The 23,524-nt window shown below is 45.4% G+C and overlaps 5 protein-coding genes across 8 annotated transcripts; 3 read left to right on the forward strand and 2 right to left on the reverse strand.

Moving 5' to 3' along the window:
* Positions 1 to 1,149: 1,149 nt before the first annotated feature.
* Positions 1,150 to 10,956, forward strand: hyou1 (hypoxia up-regulated 1). Its single transcript, XM_011619143.2, has 24 exons — positions 1,150 to 1,344; positions 2,758 to 2,833; positions 2,923 to 3,016; positions 3,421 to 3,499; positions 3,608 to 3,762; positions 3,862 to 3,938; positions 4,025 to 4,206; positions 4,285 to 4,400; positions 4,768 to 4,954; positions 5,086 to 5,220; positions 5,330 to 5,412; positions 6,431 to 6,563; positions 6,642 to 6,826; positions 6,950 to 7,088; positions 7,200 to 7,257; positions 7,410 to 7,486; positions 7,906 to 8,067; positions 8,153 to 8,307; positions 8,393 to 8,480; positions 8,564 to 8,820; positions 8,903 to 8,987; positions 9,091 to 9,343; positions 9,430 to 9,537; positions 10,192 to 10,956. Exons 2-24 carry the CDS (start codon positions 2,764 to 2,766, stop codon positions 10,239 to 10,241), a joined length of 2,928 nt encoding a protein of 975 aa, XP_011617445.2. The 5' UTR covers positions 1,150 to 1,344; positions 2,758 to 2,763; the 3' UTR covers positions 10,242 to 10,956.
* A 640-nt stretch (positions 10,957 to 11,596) lies between these two features.
* Positions 11,597 to 16,365, reverse strand: LOC101065557 (zona pellucida-like domain-containing protein 1). Of its 2 annotated transcripts, none has more exons than XM_003977900.2 (10): positions 15,581 to 16,365; positions 15,122 to 15,253; positions 14,127 to 14,353; positions 13,872 to 14,056; positions 13,302 to 13,374; positions 12,947 to 13,044; positions 12,745 to 12,825; positions 12,478 to 12,649; positions 12,238 to 12,361; positions 11,597 to 12,055 (listed from the first exon to the last, which is right to left on the reverse strand). In XM_003977900.2, the coding sequence occupies exons 2-10, from the start codon at positions 15,216 to 15,218 to the stop codon at positions 11,922 to 11,924; spliced, it is 1,191 nt and encodes a 396-aa protein (XP_003977949.1). In that variant the 5' UTR covers positions 15,219 to 15,253; positions 15,581 to 16,365; the 3' UTR covers positions 11,597 to 11,921. The 2 variants fall into 2 exon arrangements, with proteins under 2 accessions (XP_003977949.1, XP_029703981.1); XM_029848121.1 differs by having other exon boundaries at positions 15,122 to 15,284.
* Positions 16,366 to 16,611: 246 nt separating this feature from the next.
* hist2h2l (histone 2, H2, like) lies at positions 16,612 to 17,393 on the reverse strand. The gene has a single exon (XM_003977888.3). It carries the CDS (start codon positions 17,188 to 17,190, stop codon positions 16,810 to 16,812), a length of 381 nt encoding a protein of 126 aa, XP_003977937.1. The 5' UTR covers positions 17,191 to 17,393; the 3' UTR covers positions 16,612 to 16,809.
* A 9-nt stretch (positions 17,394 to 17,402) lies between these two features.
* On the forward strand, positions 17,403 to 18,159 carry h2ax1 (H2A.X variant histone family member 1). The gene has a single exon (XM_029848122.1). The coding sequence runs from the start codon at positions 17,498 to 17,500 to the stop codon at positions 17,882 to 17,884; it is 387 nt and encodes a 128-aa protein (XP_029703982.1). The 5' UTR covers positions 17,403 to 17,497; the 3' UTR covers positions 17,885 to 18,159.
* A 994-nt stretch (positions 18,160 to 19,153) lies between these two features.
* On the forward strand, positions 19,154 to 23,264 carry crtam (cytotoxic and regulatory T cell molecule). Of its 3 annotated transcripts, none has more exons than XM_011619147.2 (9): positions 19,154 to 19,251; positions 20,238 to 20,378; positions 20,485 to 20,631; positions 20,719 to 20,838; positions 20,957 to 21,115; positions 21,439 to 21,645; positions 21,956 to 22,105; positions 22,470 to 22,571; positions 22,919 to 23,264. In XM_011619147.2, exons 1-9 carry the CDS (start codon positions 19,155 to 19,157, stop codon positions 23,092 to 23,094), a joined length of 1,299 nt encoding a protein of 432 aa, XP_011617449.2. In that variant the 5' UTR covers position 19,154; the 3' UTR covers positions 23,095 to 23,264. The 3 variants fall into 3 exon arrangements, with proteins under 3 accessions (XP_011617449.2, XP_011617447.2, XP_011617448.2); XM_011619145.2 differs by having other exon boundaries at positions 20,470 to 20,631; positions 22,919 to 23,260; XM_011619146.2 differs by having other exon boundaries at positions 20,470 to 20,631; positions 22,485 to 22,571; positions 22,919 to 23,254.
* The last annotated feature ends 260 nt before the right edge of the window (positions 23,265 to 23,524 follow it).

The following is a 23,524-nucleotide window of genomic DNA, read 5'->3' on the forward strand; positions in this document are numbered from 1 at the left end:
AACAGGAAACCACCAGTACGGGTATCTAAGTTCTATGTCACTTGTATTTCCTGCATACAAAACTGTTAAATTTATAAAATACAAAAACCACAAGCTACATAGATGATAGATACTTTATTAATCACACAAGGGATTTTATTTTATTTTTTGTTACCGCAGCCATCATTAGAAAATAACAGAAAAATACAATAAAGGAAAAAGAACAGTAAATAGAGCGGAAGTGAATGTGTAAATAAGGATTATTATTTGGAGAAGAAACTTAACATATGTACAGTTTGAATGCGCCTTAGAAATGTTGCGTCATAAGAATGTTTACAGCACAAGAAACCAAAGTAACATTTCTGTGCTCAATAAAATTTAAAACAATGTTAAGTTTATTATTAAAGGCCGGGTTTAGTAAATTAAGGTATGTGTCATCGTATTTTTTTGACGTGACAGTTTGTCATAAATTTAGAATTTCTTGATTTCTTGACTCGTTATGTGTTAGGTTTTAATTCCAGTTGGATCTATCTTGCTGATGGAAAGACATGCGGGACAAACCTGAAGTTGAAACGTCGTACTAGGGAACGCCCATTAACAGAACGTGGACCAATTAGAAGCGCGCTGATGGCACTCGCCTCACGTGGACCAATCAAGGCGCAGTGCGTGGAGTAAAGTGGGCGGGTCCCGAGTTCCACAGCGGAAGCTGGTTTAGGTAGCGGCCATCAAGACAACTGAACTTAATTATGGGAAGCATAAACCTTTCCTTTCGAAACAAAAACATTCATATAAGTCGCGCTTCTCTAGGCTCGGACTTTCACATACGTCTATGGTTTTATTCTGTCTTTTTCTACGATTAGGACCAGTGTTTTTTAATTTAGTAATAATAATAGATCAGACGCATTCATCTCACCTTCACTACCTCCTTAGAAATCAATTTTTACATCATCAACATCATCTATACATCAAGCCGTTAACCCATCTTAAACCTCTTTTCCTTTACATTATAAATATGCATTAAATGGTTTCTAAGAATGCATTTATTCATCTATCTGACCAAGCATTGGATCCCGCCTCTATAGTCTATAGTAGCCTCATGTTCTTTTACTTTGAAAGGCTAGCCGGAAACGGAAAGATCTGCTCACGCGAGCTCGACGTGGGTTTCCGACCCGGTAGTCGCTTCACTAGATCCAATGAGGTGACGCCGCGTTCCGGGCCCTACGAGACGGTGATAAGGGGAACCAAAAACGAGCGAGTCTATTAACAAAGAGCTTCTGAATTAGCGCACAAAAGGGACACATTAATTCGGGGAGCTTCCTACAAACACGCAGACCCTCCGAAGTCTTGCTTTCCGGCCCCAGAGAGGTGAGTGCAAGGCTCGGTGCACCAGTGGTGCTTTTCTAGTGATGGATGGTCCACAGCTAGCTAACTAACGCTGTCAACTTCTCCTGCCGGGCTCATGTGCACATGTACATATTTCTTTCCAGATATACAAAGATGAACATCGTTGTGCAGCCTGCTGAGCCTGAAATGGCTTAGGTTGTTCTCTGCACATCTTTTCAGCTATTGTTGCTGGGCAACTAATGTCACCTGGATGATTTACACAGATAAAAGTTCTGGTTTTATGACTTTGAACCTTAATTTGAATCAAGCGACCGCACGCCCCTTTTCGTTTCTATGTCTGCAAGTTACTGATGAATTTATGGGCCTGTTTTCCTATGAAGAGCGCCCCTTTTCTCCATTTTTCTCATCGACATTAAAACACTGTTATAATGCTCCTGGGATCCAGAATGGCTCGACTCCAGCTACAACCACGTGTATCCGAAGTGTCTCCACCTTTTGTGGGTGTTATCAGGTATTTTACATGATTTGCATATCCTGGCTGGGACAAAGGCCAAATTTAAACCAGCTGTGACGTGCGTGATGAGCCTCGCAGGCCTTCCACTTGCCTCAGTGTTTCTGTGGCAACTGTTAAACTAAAAGGAAAATGTTCATTTTAAACAGTAGGTCACCACAGCTGCCTAATTTCACATTAGTCTTGAACATTGTTCCATTTATTCTAATCTTTTTTGTGAATGTGCTGCAGATTAGAAGGTCCCAGAATGATCTCACACATGTCCATCATACTGTAAATTACATAACACTTGGAGCTTAAAGTACCTCCAAGTAACTAAGCTTTAAGTTGAACTGCGCTCAGCTAAATGAGGCCCTACACTTTTGGAAATCCTGTTTAGTTCCTAGATGGAAATTGTGCCAATTTTGATCTTGAGTCGCATGGTTGGGATAATGGAAGTCTGAAGAAGTTTAACAATTTATTAATTTGGTAGTGTGGTCACACACTTGCCTGACATCCCATTCTTCAACCTTGAGGGGTTTGCCTGCTGGTGGACCAGGTGGTCTTTAGGGTGGCCACAGTGCAGCCACGTGCTCCCGGTGGGGGAACACTGGCGGTACCAGAAGCTCAGAACAAGATTGGATGGCAGCAGTAGAATCAGCTGTTTTTGAGAAGAACCCCCCAGCGCTGAGCGTCACGACAAAGAAATAATCTACCAAGCACACGCAAACCTTTGCACTCAGTTTTTGTTTAAAGTATGAGTGTGTTATAGTGTGTGGTGGATGATACATTTAGAGACTCTGTTAAACCTGGAAAAAAGTTTCTATAGTACAGAAAAATACTGAAGCCTTATACAAATGTTAATGGACTTTCAATGTGTGTGTAACAATGGTGGATTTTTGTTTTTTTTGTGTGAATAAATGTCAAATTTGTCGTTCTCACAGCTGATCATGGAGGGCAAGAAGCTGGCGCTGGTTGCCATCTTCTGTCTCACCTTTTCAATGTTGCCTTCAAATACTGGTAGGATGATCTATAGAAGACATCTGCAGGTACAGTCTGAAGGAGAAGCTCCCCAAATACCAAAATATGCCCAAAATATGTGTTTGCAGTGAGTATAGCCGTCATGTCGGTTGACCTGGGCAGCGAGTGGATGAAAATGGCCATTGTGAAACCAGGAGTGCCGATGGAGATCGTCCTGAACAAGTGAGCGTCCGTCCTGTTTGTGAAGGCCTGAGTGACTTGCTTCAACTTCCAGTTGTTCCCCGTCTCCATCTCCCCTCTCCGCTGCATCCTCTTCTCGAACACCAGCTACCTTCCTGTCCCGGCTCCCTACACCCATAAAACTTCTCCTTGGTCTTTCTCCACTGTCCCTCAGAACACGTCCCAACCCTCCCAGTCTGGCCTTGCCCCCAAACATGCACCATCGCTCTGACTTCCACCTCTGCTTCCTGTCTTTTGGCTTAGTGTCTCTAAAGCCATCATCATTAGTTCTCTTTGTTTAACCGTTAACTCGGGATATCTCGGAACACCAACTGGGAATGAGGGAGTGTTAGCGTGATCCAACGGGGAGGAACTTATTCCTGTTGTTTTGGTTTTTTTGTTCTTAGGGAGTCGAGGAGGAAAACCCCCACAGCTGTATGTCTGAAGGAAAATGAAAGACTTTTTGGAGACAGCGCGCTGGGAATGGTCCGTTGTTAAATGTTCTGTTGGATATCACTTACACACTTCAGATGTTGGAGTCGTCTCCCTCCTCAATGCTACGTCTAATGACTGTTCACTTCTGCACTATTTCAGTCCGTGAAGAACCCCAAAACTGTGTATTTACACTTGCAAAGCCTCCTCGGTAAGAAGCATGACAACCTCCAGGTGGCGCTCTATCAGAAACGCTTCCCTGAGCACCAACTTCAAGAGGACCCAGTCAGGGGAACGGTTTACTTTAAATACTCTGAGTGAGTTTCTTTCCTTACTCCCATTGGCAGCATGCTGCTTCATGGTACAAGTTAACTCTCTGAATGAATAAATGTATTGTACTCTTTTGTATTAATTAGAGAGATGCAGTACACAGCAGAGGAGCTCCTCGGCATGGTTCTTAACTATTCATGCGGCCTGGCCCAAGACTTTGCAGGTCAGTTTGCTTAATGACCGTGATGCTTACTGTATACGGGACAGTCATCTTTAGGAAATGTAATGTTGTCCCCCCTCCCCAAACAGAACAACCAATCAAAGATGCTGTGATCACTGTCCCGGCCTTCTTCAACCAGGCTGAGCGCCGGGCTGTGTTACAGGCTGCACGACTGGCAGGACTGAAGGTCCTTCAGCTTATTAATGACAACACAGCAGTGGCCTTGAACTACGGCGTCTTCAGGAGGAAGGACATCGACAACACGGCAAAGGTGTGAATGATTCAGACGAAGCGCTGATAAGCTAATGCTGGGCTTTTTGCTTATTTCCTGATTTTGATCTTCTTTCAGAATGTGATGTTCTACGATATGGGATCAGGCAGCACGACGGCCACCATCGTCACCTATCAGACAGTCAAAACGAAAGAGTCTGGCACCCAGCCCCAGTTACAGATCAGAGGTGTTGGGTGAGCGCTATTTTTGATGAGATTTTAGTGAGAGGGTGTAACTGAGTCACTCTTTTGTCAAGTTGTCTTTGACAGGATGCGGAACTTGTTGTGTTGATTCTTTCTGACCTGGGCATTCACCCACATGTCAAACTCAGTCCTCGAGGGCCACGATCCTGCCGGGTTTTCTATCCCACTGAATGCATTTTCAGCCTGGTAGGACAGAAAACCCGGCAGGATCGTGGCCCTCGAGGACTGAGTTTAACACATGTGACCCGCAGTAATGTGATCGAACCAACCTCTGAATTCCTCTTTACTTTGAATTGACAAGGGATTTGACAGGAACTTCAGTCTGCCGCTTCAGTCTTAATCCTGGTTTTGACCATAGGTTTGATCGTGGACTGGGGGGCTTTGAGATGGACCTGCGGCTCCGGGACCACCTGGCCAAACTATTCAATGAGCAGAAGAAGAGTAAAAAAGATGTGAGGGAAAACCACAGAGCCATGGCCAAGCTTCTCAAAGAGGCTCAGAGGCTGAAGACGGTACTCAGTGCTAATGTGGACTTCATGGCTCAGGTGAGTCCGTGGGAGTAAACCTGCAATCATCAGTCAGTCCCACCTCACGGTTATGCTGCAGGGTAGTGGTACAGACACCTGGCCATCGGCAGCACTTTACTCGTCCCATCAAACGTCTTTTTTTCCCCCAGGTGGAAGGTTTGATGGACGACATAGACTTCAAATCTAAAGTGACCAGAGCTGAGTTTGAAAATCTGTGTGCGGATCTCTTCGAAAGGGTCCCTCAGCCAGTCAAAGATGCCCTGAGCGCTGCAGAAATGACAATGGTGAGTCTTGTCATTACACAACGCTGCCTCGCTTGTGCATTTATCTGTGCGTATGTACGCTTGTAGCGTTGCATCTTTACAGCGTTTCCGCATTGTTTTCTGTCTGTAGAACGAAATCGAGCAGGTTATTTTAGTGGGCGGCGCCACGCGTGTCCCCAAGGTCCAGGAAGTGCTCCTCAAAGCTGTTGAGAAGTAAGTGCTGACCACAGCTGTTGCATCACAGTCTGTTTTAATATTAATGCACATATTCTAGCACAGAGGTGTCAAACTCAAATACCCAGTGGGCCAAAATTCAAAACTGGGACAAAGTCACGGGCCAACATTGATATTTATTGAAAAAAATCTTCCTCCAGCTATAACAGGGAACCTTTTGATATATATATCTATATCTATATATATATATATAGGTCACCGTAGTTGATGACAAAGAAATTATCTACCAAGCACACGCAAACCTTTGCACTCGGTAGATATAGATATAGATATAGATATATATATCTATATAGATATATATAGATATAGATATCTATATCTATAGATATCTATATCTATATAGATATAGATATCTATATCTATAGATATATCTATATATATATAGATATATATATCTATATATAGATATATAGATATATATATTTAATAAAATACCAGCGGGCCAGCTCTAATAGTCAATTGGTATGGCTTTGCGGGCCAAATATTATTACATTGCCGGCCAAATTTGGCCCACGGGCCAGAGTTTGACACCTAGGTTCTAGCAGGAAGCCTAAATTAAAGATGCTAAAGGAGCGCGAACATTTTCCTGACTCTTCTTTTTCACACTGGCTGGTAAAACATTCACAACGGGCATCAAAAAGAGGTCTTCAATGCTGAGTTTAGCTGTGTTTAGCTCACGCTCACCTTTAGCTCACGCTGGAGCAGCTGGAGCCAGGCTGATGGCAGAAGCACGGGGGGAATAGTGACACAACAACACATGTGTAGGCCAACACAACGCTGACTGTAACAGAGCCAAGTGTATAGCAGCATAATCAGAAGTAATGGTGGGACACGAGGCAGGGGGAGTGAAAGGGCGATTAGGATGTGTTCCCATTATTACTCTGACGCTCTCATCTTCCTCACATCTGTGTTTTGCTATGATGCCAACTGCGTAAATCTGTTTGTTTTTCTGAACGTTCAGTACCTGCAGCTGTAATGTTGCTGTTTTTACCCTCAGAGAGGAGCTGGGAAAGAACATCAATGCAGATGAGGCAGCAGCGATGGGTGCCGTGTACCAGGCTGCTGCCCTCAGCAAGGCCTTCAAGGTCAAACCTTTTCTGGTCCGGGATGCAGCCGTCTTCCCCATTCAGGTCGGTGCACGTCATCCCGCGAAAGACCAGGTTAACCCGCATCGCGCACAATATACATTGTTTGCTGTGAACTCCCAGGTGGACTTCACCCGTGAGACAGAGGAGGAGGGAATCAAGAGCGTGAAGCACAACAAGCGTATCCTCTTTGACAGGATGGCGCCCTACCCTCAGCGCAAGGTCATCACCTTCAACCGCTACAACACAGACTTTGCCTTTGACATCAACTACGGTGACCTCAGCTTCCTCACTAAGGAGGACATCAGGTTGGATAGCAGCGTTTTTTGAACGATTTGCTGTAGGTCGTTGCATCCTTTGAACAGGATGACGTGGTGGGAATCCTCACTCAGCAGCTCTCTTCCTTTCTGTCTCGCCGCCTTTTGTCGCAGTATTTTTGGCTCTCTGAACTTGACCACAGTCAGACTGTCTGGAGTTGACGGCAGCTTTCTGAAGCACGCGGATGCCGAGTCGAAGGGCATCAAAGCTCACTTCAACATGGATGAAAGTGGAGTTCTTCTGCTGGACCGGGTCAGTTCCTGCTGCACATTTCTTTTACCGTCTTCCTGTCAATCACGGTCATATTCGCGGCCCCAATAAAAGCAGATATATAAGTCATGTTTCCTATATTTTCATCCACAGGTGGAGGCTGTGTTTGAAACTGTCGAGGAAGAGAAGGAAGAAGAATCTACATTGACAAGTAGGTTTTGCAGACATGTCAGGATCTCCTTCTGTCCTGAATATATAAGAGTATTCAGAAAATACAGCAAATTTACAATATAAAGTCCTTTAACGTACTACTGCATTCACTGCTCTGACCTTTGACCTTGCATCGCTTTTTCTCTGGTTTAGAACTGGGTAACACCATTTCCACGTTGTTTGGAGGAGGGTCATCAGAACCAACCCCAAATGTTACTGAACCCGTCCAGGTATTTCCATGCTGCATCCGCCACCCTGTGTTTATGTTCCCTACATTTTTAGTTCCCTCCCCAACATACCCAAACCAATAAAACCAACCCAGATCTTGAAGGCCATATCTCAGAAACTTTGTGTACCCTGCTTAACAACCAACAAGCAGGTGTAAGAATCCCTTCAGACATAGTTTTTATTTCATGACATGAAGCCAAAACTGCTGGTTGATGCTTGTGTAAAATCATTTTTCTGGTCGATAGAGCAGCAGTGGTACCTTCATTCTGGTCATCGTTGTTTGTGATTACGTCTTTTATCTGTAACATTTTCCATTTAAAGGGTGGTTAACCTGCCGCCGCCTTCGTTTTCCAGAACACAAGCGTTTTGTTTGCGCCCAGATGTGAGATTAAAACTATTATGTCTGATTGGGGATGTTGAGGATGAAGAGGAGGTGCCGCCAGAGTCTGGAACGGAGAGCCAGGATAAAGACAACAAGGAGGAGGCAGAAAAAGAGAAGCAAGAGGAGTCGGAGAAAAATGCAGCTGAAGAAAAAACTCAGAAGACGGAGGAGGAGGAGGCAGGCAGCAAAACTGAGACAAAGGTCAGAGCTTAATGGCCGTGAGGGTTTTTTTTATTTTTTTTGAGTATATTAGGGGTGGTTTCACGCAAAGGCTTTGTTGTTAAAGGAAGAGCAAGAGAACAAGACAAATGGAGAGGCCGATGCAGAGAAGAAGGAAAAACCCAAAAAGAAAAGCAAAATCTCTGAGGACATCACGGTGGAACTCCTCATCAATGACATTCTTGACCCCACTACGGACCAGCTGGCGTCCTCCAAAAAAAGGTCAGACAGTCAAGAAGCGTAGATCTTTCAGCTTCTCTTGGATTTCTCCGTTTGGCGATCCATCACTTACCGTGTTTCTCTGCAGGTTGCAGGACCTGACCGACAGGGACGTGGCCAAACAGGAGCGGGAAAAGACCCTCAACAGTCTGGAAGCTTTCATTTTTGAGACGCAGGTGGGCTCCCCGGACCCCTTCACAGCACGGCAAGTCTTGGTCCGTTTCTTTATCAATAAATCTGAGCGCTCTTCCTTGTCCAGGACAAGCTCTACCAGGAGGAGTTCCAGTTGGTTGTGTCGGAGGAGGAGAAAGACCAGATCTCAGCCAAACTCAGGGAAGCGTCCGAATGGATGGACGAGGATGGCTACACCGCCACCACCAAGCAGCTGCGGGAGAAGCTGTCCAAGCTCAAGAGCTTGAGCAAGGACATGTTCTTCAGGGTGGAGGAGCGACGCAAGTGGCCCGACCATCTGGCCGCCCTGGAGAGCATGCTCAACACCTCCACCTTCTTCCTGAGGTGAGCGAGTGGAGGGGAGAGGGTGGCCCGTGGGCACTTCGAACCGCTTGTTATTGACTTGATTTGGCCTTTGCCTCCTCAGGAGTGCCAAAATGATTCCCGTGGACGATCAAATCTTCACTGACGTGGAGCTGAATCTGCTGGAGAAAGTGATTAATGAAACAACGGTAAATACTATGCGGATAAAAGGGTGCCCACTGTTCTGCCACTGTTGGGCGGCAGCCGGTAGCTCCTTCGGTGTCTTCACATGCGTCGCTGTCTCTGCTGCAGACGTGGAAAAACGAGACGGTAGCAGAGCAAGAGAAACGGTCTCCGCAGGAACGTCCCGTCCTGCTGTCCAAAGACATCGAGTCCAAACTGGCCCTTCTGGACCGAGAGGTCAACTACCTGCTGAACAAGGCCAAGTTTGCAAAGCCTAAGGCTAAAGCGAAGGCGAAGAACGGCACCAGCTCTGACAAGAGCAACGGCACATCGGAGGAGAAAACCATCCCCCCCACAGAAGAGGACCCGCCAGCAAAGAGCGGTGGGTGGATGCAGCGCACAGCAGGAGGGCGCAAATCAGCGCCGCCGGGCTCGGACTAACGTTTCTAGCATGTCTTTTACAAACAGAGACACCCGAGGAGGTGCAGCCCGGAGAAGCCCCGCCCACTGCGGAGGACGCCGCCCAAACGGAAACAGACGACCAAACGCCGCCCACGGAAGAAGCGACGACCACAGGTCAGGCTGCCAAACCAGCGGCTAACGATGCAGGAGAACTGTGATCAAACCTCAACACTGTACTGATACTACGCGGATACTTTATGTGTAATTATAGCGCTGCTGGACCTCCTCAGCCTGTCAGGATTTTAATTTGTACTCGGGGCTGGGGCAGCCCCCCTGAGCTGGGGCAGCCCCCCTGAGCTGGGGCAGCCCCCCTGAGCTGCTAAAATAATCGACCAGCGGCAGGACTGACACGTGCTGGGAAAAATGAAATTCAGGGCTTTGTTTTACCAGAAGGGAAAAGAAACCAGAATATATTAATACAGCGACAAGATGATGTCAGATGTTGGTGTTCTGATAAATCTAATCAAGGACAGTTAATCTAATTTACTTAATTTTCCCGGGATGACAAAAATAAAAGAACTAAATTGTCTTTTCTGAAAGTCTCGTTAGGATTGATTAAATATATTTGTATGTTTTCAACCAAGTTGTTCTGTTTTTGTCACAACAGCATGGATCTTATCTTTATCTTTCTCTAGGGTTCCTTAATTTATTCGTTTTTTTAAGAGAATCGAGAAACTCTCCTATTGTGATTTAAATGATGTCTTTAAAGGCTGCGTCTTGACGCTGACGCAGCCTCATATTAATGTTTTGATCTCTCCTCATTTCTAGGACCAACAGAGAAGGGCCATCATGAAAACCACATAGATGATGAGTTATAACAGCTGGAACTGGCAAACAATTATTATTTATTGACGGTGTACAAAGTGGTTCATTCCATCTTAGCTTTTCTCCTCATGTCCCTGCGTATTGAACAACTGGAAGCCGATTATCCTCCCTTTTCTCCTGCTGTTCCTGTGTGTGGGACTCCTGAAGATGACTGAGAAGATGGAGGCAGTCTGGGACCCCCCTCCATCCCTGGGGTCCCAATCCTCAACCCTAACTTTGTTCTGCTGGGACAAGAACTTCTTTACACTGCCTGTTTTGTTTTGTGGCCACAAGCACTGATGCCCCACCCAGAGTTTAGCCGTACCGTTAGCAGAAAACACGCGACACCACTTTTCATAAGTGGCTGTAAAGATTTGAATCTGAAATAAAATGGTTTACCAGTTGGAGATGGACTCCTTGGGTGTGAGTGGGGGCCGGGCGAGGCTTCAGTCTCCCTCCTGGATGATCCACTCTTGCCAGTTTGTGCTGGAGGGATGCTGAACATGAGCCGATGTTGTGTCATTAGAGCTCTTTGGGTCCCGGGGCACCGTAAATCACTGTTTGGGGGGGGGGGGGGGGGTTCTATTGCAAAACTGTTAATAAAAAATAAATTTCTTTGTTTTTAATCCTGTCTTTCGAAGCCTAAATCTTTGTAATTTACAGTCTGGCCTGGAATGTTATAACTTTTTTCTTATTTTATGTTGTGGTCATAAAAATGGAAAACACTTGCGGGTTTTTTTTGTTTGTTTTTAATCTGTCTACATTTAATACTCCAGAATGGCAAAAGTGCAACTTTTAAAATGATCAACGTATTCGAGTCCTTTAGTTCTGGGTCCATCTGTGGTAAATTCATGGAGCTGGACCTGATTTAGAACAACACGCCTGCCTTCAGTTGGCACATTTAACAGGAAGAAACCTTGAGCAGAACCAGTGGTATGGGAGGAGCCTCCTGTTGGCGACAGGCCGGGTGAAGGAAGGCAGAAAGAGCGTCACTTGAGTATAGATTTTGTATTTTTGAGAACTTGAACCTACCTTTCCTGCACTAGATTGTTTGTACCTGCAGCATTGGTCTCTCATCAGTGTCAGAGTTGAATCTTACAGTGTTGACTAAACCTACCTCTAAATCCTTTTACTAGTGTGCCAGTAATTCGAATTTGTCATCCAGATATCCTTTCCTGACATGTCACAGGGGCTGTATTCCTACATTATTCAACACCAACTTCGCTCCATGAGCATCCCTAGTTTTATTTTTTTGTGATTATTTGTTAAAAATATAGATTGTGTGTGTTTCAATTTAGATAAAAATTAAAATTGATTAATGGAACTCTTGAGACCTGATAATTGGCCCATAAATGGGTTGATACTTCAGTTAAAAGCGTTATAATATGGCTTTTATAGATGGATGAACAATAATAAAATTCCATTAAACATAATTACATTCAAACATAAAGTCACACATCAAACTAAGCTTAATCTGGAAATACGGCCATCAAAATCACTTACTTTAAATTACTTGGATTCATTATTAATCTTTTTTCCAGTAAGATTGGTGTCAAAAAATCTAATCATTTTAGAATAAAGTCTAATGCGACACAGTTTAATCTTTCATATTACGCAGACAAATCAGACACAGTGAGTGAAGCTGTTTTTTCGCTTTTGCACTAATCTTTCTGTACTAATGCAGTTTTGAATAATCAGGAGAATAAAGTCTTGTTTTTTTTCACGTGGAACACAATGAAAGCCACCAGAGTAAAACAGATGGCGCCGACGATCGCCGCGACCACCGAGACAGCCACCACGCTGCTGGTCACCTCCGTCTGAGCAGCTCCTGCCAGGAACAAGACAGAAATAACAGCAACGTTCCCCCAAACAGACTGCACAATATGTCCCAAAACAATCTTTTTTTCAGACACGGCAGCCTTGAAAACGTGCTTCCTCTCAGAGTTTCGACGTCTGGAGGTGAGACGTCGGGACTCCAAATGAGGGACCAGGAGAGGGGCCAGTTTTCACCTCGATCCAGGCGGACGTTGATGGGCGTCGAGCTAACGGTGGCCATGTCGCTGACCGTGGTGTCCTGGCTGTCGCTGTCACTACGCCGCCTTCGTCTTCTGTTGTTGGTTCCGGTGCTGCAGTTCTGCAGAAGAACCAGCATCAAAACGCATCCGCCCAGTCCACCCAGTCCAGATCAGTAATACTGAGATGTAAATGCTCTCTGGTGTGTGTGTGTGTGGGGGGGGGCTGCATGTGGACCTGACTGAGGCTGGTGCAGAAGTCGCTCATGCACAGCCTGGTCGCACAGTGCACGTAGTAGGTGGAGAAAGTGGCCTCTGTGCTGTGAATGAAGCGAAAAGCCTCAAAAGAGAAGCGAGCGACCTGTTTGTCTCCGTTCACCCCGATGACCGTCTGACCGTCAAGGTTACACCTGGAAGAAAGCCGAGCCACTCCTGCCTTTATCTCAGCTGGTTCTAGACCTTCTCGTTTCCCTCTCCAAAGAGGAAAGTGTGTCCGCTAACTCACCCAACAAAGAGGTCGTAGAAGGAGGTGTTGATGGGGAAAGGCGAAGCTGTGGCGTAACACCGATCCAGATGCACGTTGAATCTGAAGGAAGAAGTTCAGGGTGGGTTTACCATTCTCAACTAAACGAGCCCCGACTCTGATTTAGTGTTCTGGTTTTAAGTATCAACCCCTCTATTCAGACTCAAAGTAAGGAAGTGAAAACCTGTTGGTAAGGTTAGACGCCTTTACTTCCACAAAGATCCTGGTCTTTAGCTCCAGGCCTTGTGGAGGGATCGCCATGATGGAGGAGTAGCTATTGTCCTGGAGAACAGAGGAGAGCGAAGGAGGTTCTTTCAGTCTTGGCCAACATGAATGGAGACAAATGAGCCATTGGGGTCACTCTTATTTTCACTGCGACACTACAGGCGGTGCCAACATGCTCAGCTCAGAAACAGGAACAGGGGACACCGTTTGACGTGCCGAGACGGGAACTGGGAATTTGCGTTGGACATTGTGGAAAACGGAATATGCGAATGTCATGTTGTGGGTCCCTGGGAGGGGCCTTTCTGTGCTCCTACATTGTAGAGGTGCATGCTCAGCGTGCTGATGAAACTGCCGTTATTGTCGTTGACCGCCAGATTGGCCCCAGACCTGTTGGAAAACAGACAAGGGGTCACGTTCAGCGGCTGGCGATCACCGTGGGAAAAACAAGGGAGCAGTCGTCAACAAACAGCCCAACTCTCCTCTCACATACAGCACATGGGCCATAGAAAGGCGGAAGCAGACACCCCCGAACAAGCCGTTCCATACAGCACCGGAGTGGAAAACAGCACTTTTAACAGGAACAAACCATGAGCGGGACCAGCAACCTTGAAATACCTTTACTTTAAATAAGTTACGGCTAGTTACAATAGACCGTCAATAGCCTCTGAATTTTACAGATTTCCAGCGGCTTCACCACCAACAGATGTTCCAGAAGAAGAAGCAGCAGAAGGTAAAACTGGTATGCAAAGGGAGGCGAGGGGGAAGGTTGGACCACAAACAAGCTCGACTTGAGAACAGAACTATGAGAAGGTGACTGAGAGACAGGAACCCATCGGAGGGCAACAGTCGGGCAAAGGGAGGAACATTTGGTCGGTTTATCTTACACGCTCATCTGAGTGTTGTTGATCAGGTACTGCAGTGGGTAGTGACAGGAGAACAGGTACATCACCTCCTCGTGATAGGTGATGGCGCCTGTGCTGGGGTCCTTGGAGCAGACCATGCCTGAGATGCTGACATACTGAACGCTGGAGAAGTCTGCAAACACTCCGGTCCCCTCCTCCTCCGTGACCTTAGAGGAGAACCCGGATGAGTCCATGGAGGAGGAATCCACCGTTGGGAGCCTGGACCTTCTCACCTACCGTCATGGTGTTGGAGCAGACAGTAATGGCCTCTTCCGTGATGGAAAAATTGAATTTGACCACGGGTGGGTCAGCGTTCCAGTCGGCGGTCCCTTTGCACTGCTGCTTGGAATGCTGGGAGTTGAGGGACACAAGTGACTCGTTGTAGCCGTTGAAATAGATGGGACACAGGAGGATCTGCAGATGAACCATCTCAGGGCCACACGACACCTGGATGTCCGAGTTCACTGAACACACCAAGATGAAGGACTACGTCAATATCCCTGAAGGAGATATCACAAACGAGCAACTATCCCCCTCGTTCTTCCGCTTTCATTCGATGAGGGTTTGTTCTGATAAGACCCAACATACAGATTCTCTTTCTTTGTCCTTACATTAAGGATAGAATCCAACATTCACCTTGCTTATAAAAGCCTCTCATATCTCTCATTTTTTTTAAAGAAGCCATTGTAGTGACAGAGCTCCTGCTTGGGTTACTGACATTCCCAACAGTCCACAACAGGAGCCCGATTCTGCTGCACATCTAACAATAGACTGGAGACGGATTCAGGTCAGACCTGCGCTGCTATAGATTATATACGTAGCATGAGATGTCCCTGTGATGCCCTGAGATTTACTTTATTCTCTCTTCTGCTTGTAATGATCAAATTACTCCGTCAAAGATCCGTCCTCACTGACAGCTTCACTTTATTGGATTTAAAACAGCCAGCTTTCGTACTGTAAGAAAAGAATTGTCATTTTTATGTGTAACTTTGCACGATAAATCCCAGTTCCAACACTTCACCTTGACCTGACCTGGATCTAACGGCTGTGAAAATCCCTTCCAGGAGGAACAGGTTAAGATGATTGTTTCTTTAATGAATGAGTGACGGAAAATAACACCACTTCAAACTGGGCTGCCTAAAATTCCACTGTCACAAAAGGTTGACAAGAACGTGGGAAAAGAACCAGAACAGGAGAGTCAGAACCCGGATGAGCATTGAAGATCCACTGACCTGGACTTCTGAACGTTGAGTGTCCGATGCAGTCATTCTGACCTCTGGCTGGAAGGAACGTGGCGGCCAACTGACAGACGAGCAGAATCTGCCACATGGTTCAAAAGTGCAGAGAAACACACCCGCTTGTTCCTGGATCAAGAGATGGACAGGAAATAAAGACCTAAACCAAGAGACCAGAGCAGAAACATGCAGCAACGCACAGAAGCGTTAGCCTCCTTCTAATACCAGTAACCGACCAGTACCGACCCACTGATTCAAGTAGAAAACAGTTTAGCTAATTAAGGTAAAGCAAGACAACGAAAATATAAAAAAGATACAATGGAATGATGTATGATTGATATTTAACCATGTAGAGGTCAACTAGGAGAAAAAAAGACACAATAGTTTGTGCTTTATGTAACAATGTTAACATTTACTCTAATAAAATCAGTCCGGTAGAGGAGAATTGTTCCTTACCTTGTGTGTGTCACACTCTCTCGGTCCACCTTTGTTGTGTCTACTCTTCCCCTCATCACTCCATTTATACTGGCCTCCTTTCAGGCTCAAACGGGATCATAAGCCCACCAAGAAGAAAGCAGAGCGAGCAACACAAGCTGTGAGGATCATCTGACAGGTGGAGGAACAATGGGAGCACCTATATGAAGCCTCTTCTGGAGGGATAGAACTCTGGATCTCAGTGCTGATGTCAAATCGCTTTCATACAGCAAAATATAAAATGTTCTTTCCATTATTTTCTGACATTTGTTCTTCATTATGCTCATGATTGCAGTGTCTTTGCTGGTGTTGTGATATCTGTTGCTTTGTGTAGCTTTGGTGTCTTCCTATTTGGCTCCAATGCTCAGGGATTTACATTTTCCAGAGTTCATGACTGTTTTTCCACTTTTCCTTCGCAGCGACGTGGAAAAGAAACATCTGATCTCCAACCTGGCTCAGGTGGTCAGAGACATAAAGACAGGAGGAACTACAGGGAGGCCTAAAGTCATTACAGCAGGAATACTGTCTTGTCTCAGCCCGTTTATGCAGCTATAACACACACGCACGATGTGTTGCTGGTTGTCCCCCCCCCTATTTTTTTTTGCCAGGGGCCACTACTGGGAAAGTGAGTCTTCTCCACAGTGCCATGAAGACAGTGGGACACACCCTGGCAAACAAAACGCCTGACAGTCACCTGAGCCACGAACCCCCCCACAGAAAGCCTGAGACCCGATCAGAACAAAGGCGTGAAGGTGATCTTTGACAGAGCTCTAACGAGCCAGGCTCCTGCTGCCTCATTCAACTAATAAGTGCACTTGAGTGGATCATTAGCAGCACATTATCTCAACCATCCATCATTTCTTAATCCGGTGGCATCATACTTGAGGGGAGAAGTCCTTGAACGTGATCTCAGCGTGAGCAGAGTTGATCACACCGACGCTGAAATTCGCTCATGTTCAAGCAACACTTAAACATCTCGAACCTATAGTTGTAAAGATCAAACCAAGTCGGAGCACCGTCGAATTACTTTAATTCCGCAACATTTGGACACATAGACGACCAACAAAACTCGAGTTTACAACTCAGACATTTGGGGGTTTTAAAAACGGACACTGTCACATCAGACCATTGCAACGGTCCACTGCAGGATCGCCGATCCGGCGCACTCGAGGCCGAGGCGTCCGTGATTTGGTTACACCGCGCATCTGCCTCTATTTGGAGCTGGTGTACTTGGTCACGGCCTTGGTGCCCTCGGACACGGCGTGCTTGGCCAGCTCCCCCGGCAGCAGCAGCCTCACAGCGGTCTGGATCTCCCTGGAGGTGATGGTGGCGCGCTTGTTGTAGTGCGCCAGGCGCGACCCTTCACTGGCGATGCGCTCGAATATGTCGTTCACAAACGAGTTCATGATGCTCATGGCCTTGGAGGAGATGCCCGTGTCTGGGTGCACCTGCTTCAGCACCTTGTACACGTAAATGGCGTAGCTCTCCTTCCTGTTTTTACGTCGTTTCTTATCTCCTTTCTTTTGTGTTTTCGTGACAGCCTTTTTGGAGCCCTTCTTCGCTGCAGGGGCGGATTTTGTTGGATCGGGCATTTCGTCTTCGCACCGGAGCTGTTAGCTTCCAATCGGCTAGGGCAGCATCAGCGGCTCGCCATCCATCTGTATTTATAACGTAGCAGTGCAAATGGCTGTGTGGGGTTACGTCTTTGCGATTGGGTGACCGGCCGAGGACGGTTCCATCAGCGAAGAATGCGCACTTCTATTGGCTTGTGGATTCCGTTTCCCTTCCGCCAATCAGAGACGCCGTTGTCGTTTAAAGCCGTCTGGTCCTACACATTACGTAAAGGTCTGAGTTTTGCGTTCCGTCTGTCTGTCGCGGTTCTAATAGACTGTCAACATTATGTCTGGTAGAGGTAAAACCGGAGGAAAAGCCCGAGCAAAGGCCAAGTCCCGCTCCTCCCGCGCGGGGCTGCAGTTCCCGGTGGGTCGCGTCCACCGGCTCCTCCGGAAAGGCAACTATGCTGAGCGCGTCGGTGCCGGAGCTCCGGTCTATCTGGCGGCTGTGTTGGAGTATTTAACGGCTGAGATCCTGGAGCTGGCGGGTAACGCGGCCAGGGACAACAAGAAGACCAGGATCATTCCGCGACACCTCCAGCTGGCCGTGCGCAACGACGAGGAGCTCAACAAGCTGCTGGGAGGTGTGACCATCGCTCAGGGAGGGGTGCTGCCCAACATTCAGGCTGTCCTCCTCCCGAAGAAGACAGAGAAACCTGTCAAGAGCAAGTGAAAGACTGGTGCACAGCCGGGCACTTTTCCTATGCGCGTTCGTGTTTTGGATAAACTACCTTTTAAATTATTAATGTTGTTTCTACGCTCAAGGTCGCACTCTCATCTCATCGGGACATAAACTGATTGTTGTTGGAAAATGGAGGCGACACGAAGGCCGATGATGGACCGGCACACGAGGAAAGAGTCGGTCCGCTTTTACTGCTAAATGTGAAAATCGTGTCTACGTGGTGTTCTGTCAATAAATGGGCTGAAGCCCTCTGGTGCAGAATCCAACCCTCTGTTCCGTGTCTTTGTTGTCATCCGGGGTTTTCTGTGCTCTTTGTGAGCGCAGCGGCGCGCAGGAGCGAAGGCCTCTGTTATAAAACGCTGTGCTTTCAGGTCGGGGACGCATCTTTTATGGTGCAAGCACACAGATATAGAATGTACACCTTGTGCTACAAAAAGGTGTTTCTGAAAGTGCGTATGTAGCGTGGTGTGTGTTTAAGCCTGCGCCAGCCAAATGCTGCTTTATCTTGGTGAAGGATGTTTTGATGGCAGTGATGGCCCCCACCGAGCCCAGGGCTCCCGTCCATCCATGAAAGTGGACCATAGGTCATCCTCTTGATAGTGTAAAAACATCTGTATTTGCACATGTGTTCATCCTTATCAAAGATATTGTAATTAAGTGGGTACCTGTAATATCTATCTATCTATCTATCTATCTATCTATCTATCTATCTATCTATCTTAAAAGATTTATTTAGAAATTAAATTCTCTGGTTTGACTCCAATAACCAAAGTAAATCATTCTTTTGATGTGATTTATGCTTAATTGAGTTCAGATGTTTGTTAACCTCTGTTGAGGGGGGAGGGGGGGGGGGGTTGCTGAGGTACCCTGCCATGAGCCGGCCACTCAGCGGCGACTCTGCCTCTGCCCATGAGCAGCTGGGATTGGCTCCAGCAACCTCCCCATGACCCTAAAAGGGAATTGGCAAATCAAAACTGATCATTCTGGGTATCTTTGTAAAATTCTGTGCGTTGAGTTTGAAAAATCCCGGTGGGAGTAAAGAAATGATTAAACAACACATTCATTTAGATTCTCCGAGCCCAACTGTTGCAAACCTGTTAATGTATTCTGTTGCGACCAGAATAGAAGAAAATAACTGTCGCAATTAATTCAGAAATAGCTTTTTTAAAACTATGTGTCACATGAGAATCACTCGTCATCGAAGGCGTTTGGAAACCACATGGCTGTGATGTCACGGAAGGTCCCCGAGTGGAGAACAAATATGTGTAGAGATGAGGAAATGCAACAGTGTGAGAGTCGCTCAGGGACAGAAATGGAGCAGAAGCTGCTGCTGTGCGTCTTCATGACACTCATAGAAGGTGAGTACATCTTGGATGTGACTATTACTGCCAGGCAAGTCTGATCATTTCAAACCACATCAGTCAAATGCCTGAATTAGAGAAAATTCGTGCAAAATGATCAGAACTGTCATAAGACCAGGAGACATTTGCTAGTGATGTTTGTCTGAATTTGTCTCTTTGCATTTCTGAACAATGAAATTCTGCCGTTTGTCTCTTCCGAGTTAAAAATTAAAACCAAAAAAAGGAATCAGGATATAAGAAAACCATTTAAGGTAACACACAGAAACTCTAAATTTTAAAAAGGTGATGGTGATGATGTGCATGTGTTCAGTGACCTACAGTGGACAGTATCAGAGCCTCTGTTTTTACTACCTATATGTGAAATGAAAAGTTAATCTTACAGATATAAAATGTCATCTGTCCACATAAAACTAGTCAGTGATGGATGTGTATATAGGTTGGCTGCTGTTGTGATGAAGAATGTACGCTGCAAACACCTGGATCATGTTTGAACGTTGTGTTCACCGATCAGACATTTTATTCAGTTTGGATTTCGATGCTGATACTAAGCAGTCGACTCCTTTTCAACTGTAGGTGTGAGAAAATCCTCCACAGGTGCAACAGAAAGGAATTGTCAGACTCCTTTTTTTAGATCATCCTCATCTAAAATTAAGTGACATCTTCTCACAACCCACACATATGGAAAAAATGGCCCAATGACCTTCAGTTGTTCAGGCCCACTTGTCTCATGCCCCCCACAACTGTGCTTTCTGACACCCCCCCCCCCCCACAGGAAAGCAAGCGTCTGCTTACTTTCTCTTTTACCATGAAAGGACTGACCACACACTTCCTGTCACACCAGAACTGTGTGAATGGGGGGGTTGCTGCATCTTTTGGTGTAGGTTCATCAAAAATTTCCTTCTGCCTCCCACCCTTACATCTTTCTCACACGCAGAGGAGTGTTTGAACCCCCTCTTATTGAAACTATTTCCTTTGGCTTGCAGTTTCTCTTGCTGTGTGGCAGCGAGTCACAGCCATCAGGGGTCAAACGGTTGACTTAAGCTGCCCCATAAGAAATTTCCGCGAGACCACTTTCGACTGGAAAAACCCTGAAGGACACATCATGTTCTTCGCAGGCGGGCAAGGTAAAAAAAAAATTCTTCATCAGCAAAAGCCCCCATTCTCTCAAGCTTGAACCAAAATGTCTGAAATAGACTTTCAAATCTCCATACTTAGTGTTTCAAGGTGCAGTTTCAGAGCGCTACATCTTGAAAAAGCTGTCAACATCAGAATTCACCATCAGCATCACTGATGTCACCGTCAAAGATGGAGGCAACTACACGTGCTTTCATTACGACCATCAAGTAATAGAGAGGAAGGTGGAGCTCACGGTGATAGGTGAGAACAATAAAATCAAGGTTGTGGTCACGTGAGAGGAGCGATGTACAATTTAATAAGCAATGTCTTCTTATCAATTATTCCAAGATCCCCCCAAAATAATAAAGACGAAACATAGAGGAAGATTTGACCTGAAATGCACGGCTCAGGCAAACTACCCCCCTCCGCTGATCACCTGGAAGCTGGACAACGGGCCTGAAATTCTTGGTAAGGTTTCTACATCTCTTCATCGCACAGATGGATGATGCACGTTTAGAACTCCACGTGAAATCGTTCTTCTGTTGTCCCAAAGTGGTCGAACTACTGACATTTGTCCCGTCCACAGCTCAGTCCCAACTCATACGTGAAGACAAGGCATTTGTCTCGAGTGCGATCTTGACTATTCAAGCCGTGGAGGACAGGGTGGCGGTGACGTGCTTGGTCCACCATCCGGCACTTTACACACAGCCTCTCAAGAATTTTGTCATACTCAGAGGTGAAAGGGGTGAGTACGTCTCGTCCACCTCAAACTAAAACAAAACCCAACGGCAAAAAAACCCCAAACATACCCAGAAATAAAAAAAATTTTTAACCCGTGAGCTTCGTAAGGTTCCGTTTAATTTTGAGGGAACAACAAAACAGAAAACAACGAAAGTACTGAGCTTTTTTTCATGAAAAAGTTCCTCTTTCTGAGCAAGTGGCCAGAGTCCTGAAACTGAAAAACAATCAATATTATCGACATCAGTTCAGTTTTTATTTCCATTTTTTTTTTTTACTGATCGAGGTCATGTCAATGATTAATAAATAAATAAATCCCTTCTGTCACAGCAAATAGGCCCCGACTTACAACCAGCTCACTGAAACCCTTCTCAACACAAGGAAGAACAACAACTGTAGGAACTGTGGGAGGATCGTCATCGGAGAGCTCTACCCCCTCATCTACTGTCCTGTCCACTCATCTGGGGACGCACTCGGCGTCCACGGAAGCACCTCACAGCTCCGTCACCTCCGTCAGCTCCAATGTCAGCGTCCATCGTGAGTAAATAATCATTTGCAAGTTTAAACGACGCAGCAACACAAGGCTATGAAAGATGGATTATAGCATTTTAGTCAGTTACAATCCAGCATCTAAGAGCCCACGCAACAAACACAGAAGGTATTTGGCCTTCAAACATCTCTCTTTAATCTGTAAAACCGTGTATTCTGTTCCTCTTATGTTAGAGAGTTAAAGCCTGAAGAGAAAACAGGAAATGACTTAATATAAACACAGAAGCCAAGATGACAGGTAAAGGAATGATGATTAAAATGAGGCTGGTTTAGTAAAACTCATGTTGTTCATTCCCAGGCGGCTCTAGTGACTCAAACCTGCTGACAGGAAGGAAAGCAAGTTCACCCCTGTTGGTCTTCCTGGTGACGTGTCTGATCGTTGCTCTTTTGGTGGTTGTTATCTTCTTTGCCATTAAACTACGAAGAGCACATGTTGCCTGGAAAAAAGGTGAGGAATTCCCACTTTCCTGACATCTCATTGACCCCCCTGTGTCAAACTGAAAGTGAAACTGTGAGTTTCACCTTTAGACACTCCCTGTAAATGCTGCACATTTACAAACACGTGCTACAAATGGCCACATGCCCATCAAACAGACTTTTAGCCCAAATCATTTTGGATCAAATCTACTTTCTAAGATTTATTTTGATAAATGTGGAGGTCATAAAGAGCTATATTTCTAAGTAGAATGCTGATAAAAAATAACTTGAAGAAAAAGACATAACTAGCAACAAGCTACATAACCAGAGGAAGCAAAGTTCAACTTCTATTATTGAGTCATGGTGAACAGATGTTAAAAGTTGGGTTTTCACAGTTTTTATTGTTACAGAGAATGAAGACTCTGATCCCTCTGAAGAGAGCAGTAAATCAAAATCAAGTCAGGAAGAGAAAAAATGCCAAGGACAGAACTCCAGAGGTGAGCAGAAGACTCAGCACTTCTTCACAGACCTGCCATTTAATGCAGTAGGAAATGCAGCAGCAACTGCAGTCATGACGTAATTCTATGCAATATAAAACATGAATGATTAACAGCAAATAGTGCTAACTTAGACAAAATGTCCCACCATTAATATCAGTTGAAGGCAGAAGAGAATCTCACCTGAGCCAGTTATTGTAAAGGCATACAGAAAAGTCTTTTAAAGTTGTGATCGTAAACAAGCTGATCACATTCAAGCTATTTGAAGACTGACTTTCATAGCTCTCGAAGCTTTACGTGAGGAATTCCTTTTCCAGGTTTCTCAGACATTTTCTTCTGTCTTCCAGGGCTCATCAAGACGATGTTCACTCAGTACGTGGTTGAACAACCAACATCGGTCACCTCAGTCATCAACACAGCCGCCATGACCTCCGCACACGATGCAAATAAAGAGCAAACTCTTCAGCCTCAACCTACGACTCGAGCTGCAGTCACATTCAACACAAAGGAAACAGATCTTTAATCATGTATGAAGAGCAAATGAGCTTTTTTCATCAAACTACATTTAAAGCAAACCAAGTCTTGTGTTTGAAAATATCTATGGTACTGTCATGTATATTACATTGAAATTGTTGTTTTGTTTTTTAAATGTGTATATTTTCTAATAAATTCTATTTTCATACAATGTAGTTTGTCATCTTCAACACCATATTCAGAAAATGTTGTTTTCACCTAAACAGTTTTGAATGATAACTCAAATAATGGTGCATGAACTTGAGTGACCAAAGAGTACAAGACTAATTTAAAGAACATTTTATACTTTTCTGAAAATGACCGCGGTTGTCTATAACTATTAATAGTGATTAAAATAACTATTGTGAAATACTACGTATGGAAAATAAAACTGTGCCAATGCGTCAATAGAAGTCTTCGCGCTGATTGGTGGAAATTTG

This window comes from Takifugu rubripes, chromosome 15 (genome assembly GCF_901000725.2).
Source record: "Takifugu rubripes chromosome 15, fTakRub1.2, whole genome shotgun sequence".
Classification (NCBI taxonomy): Eukaryota; Metazoa; Chordata; class Actinopteri; order Tetraodontiformes; family Tetraodontidae; genus Takifugu; species Takifugu rubripes.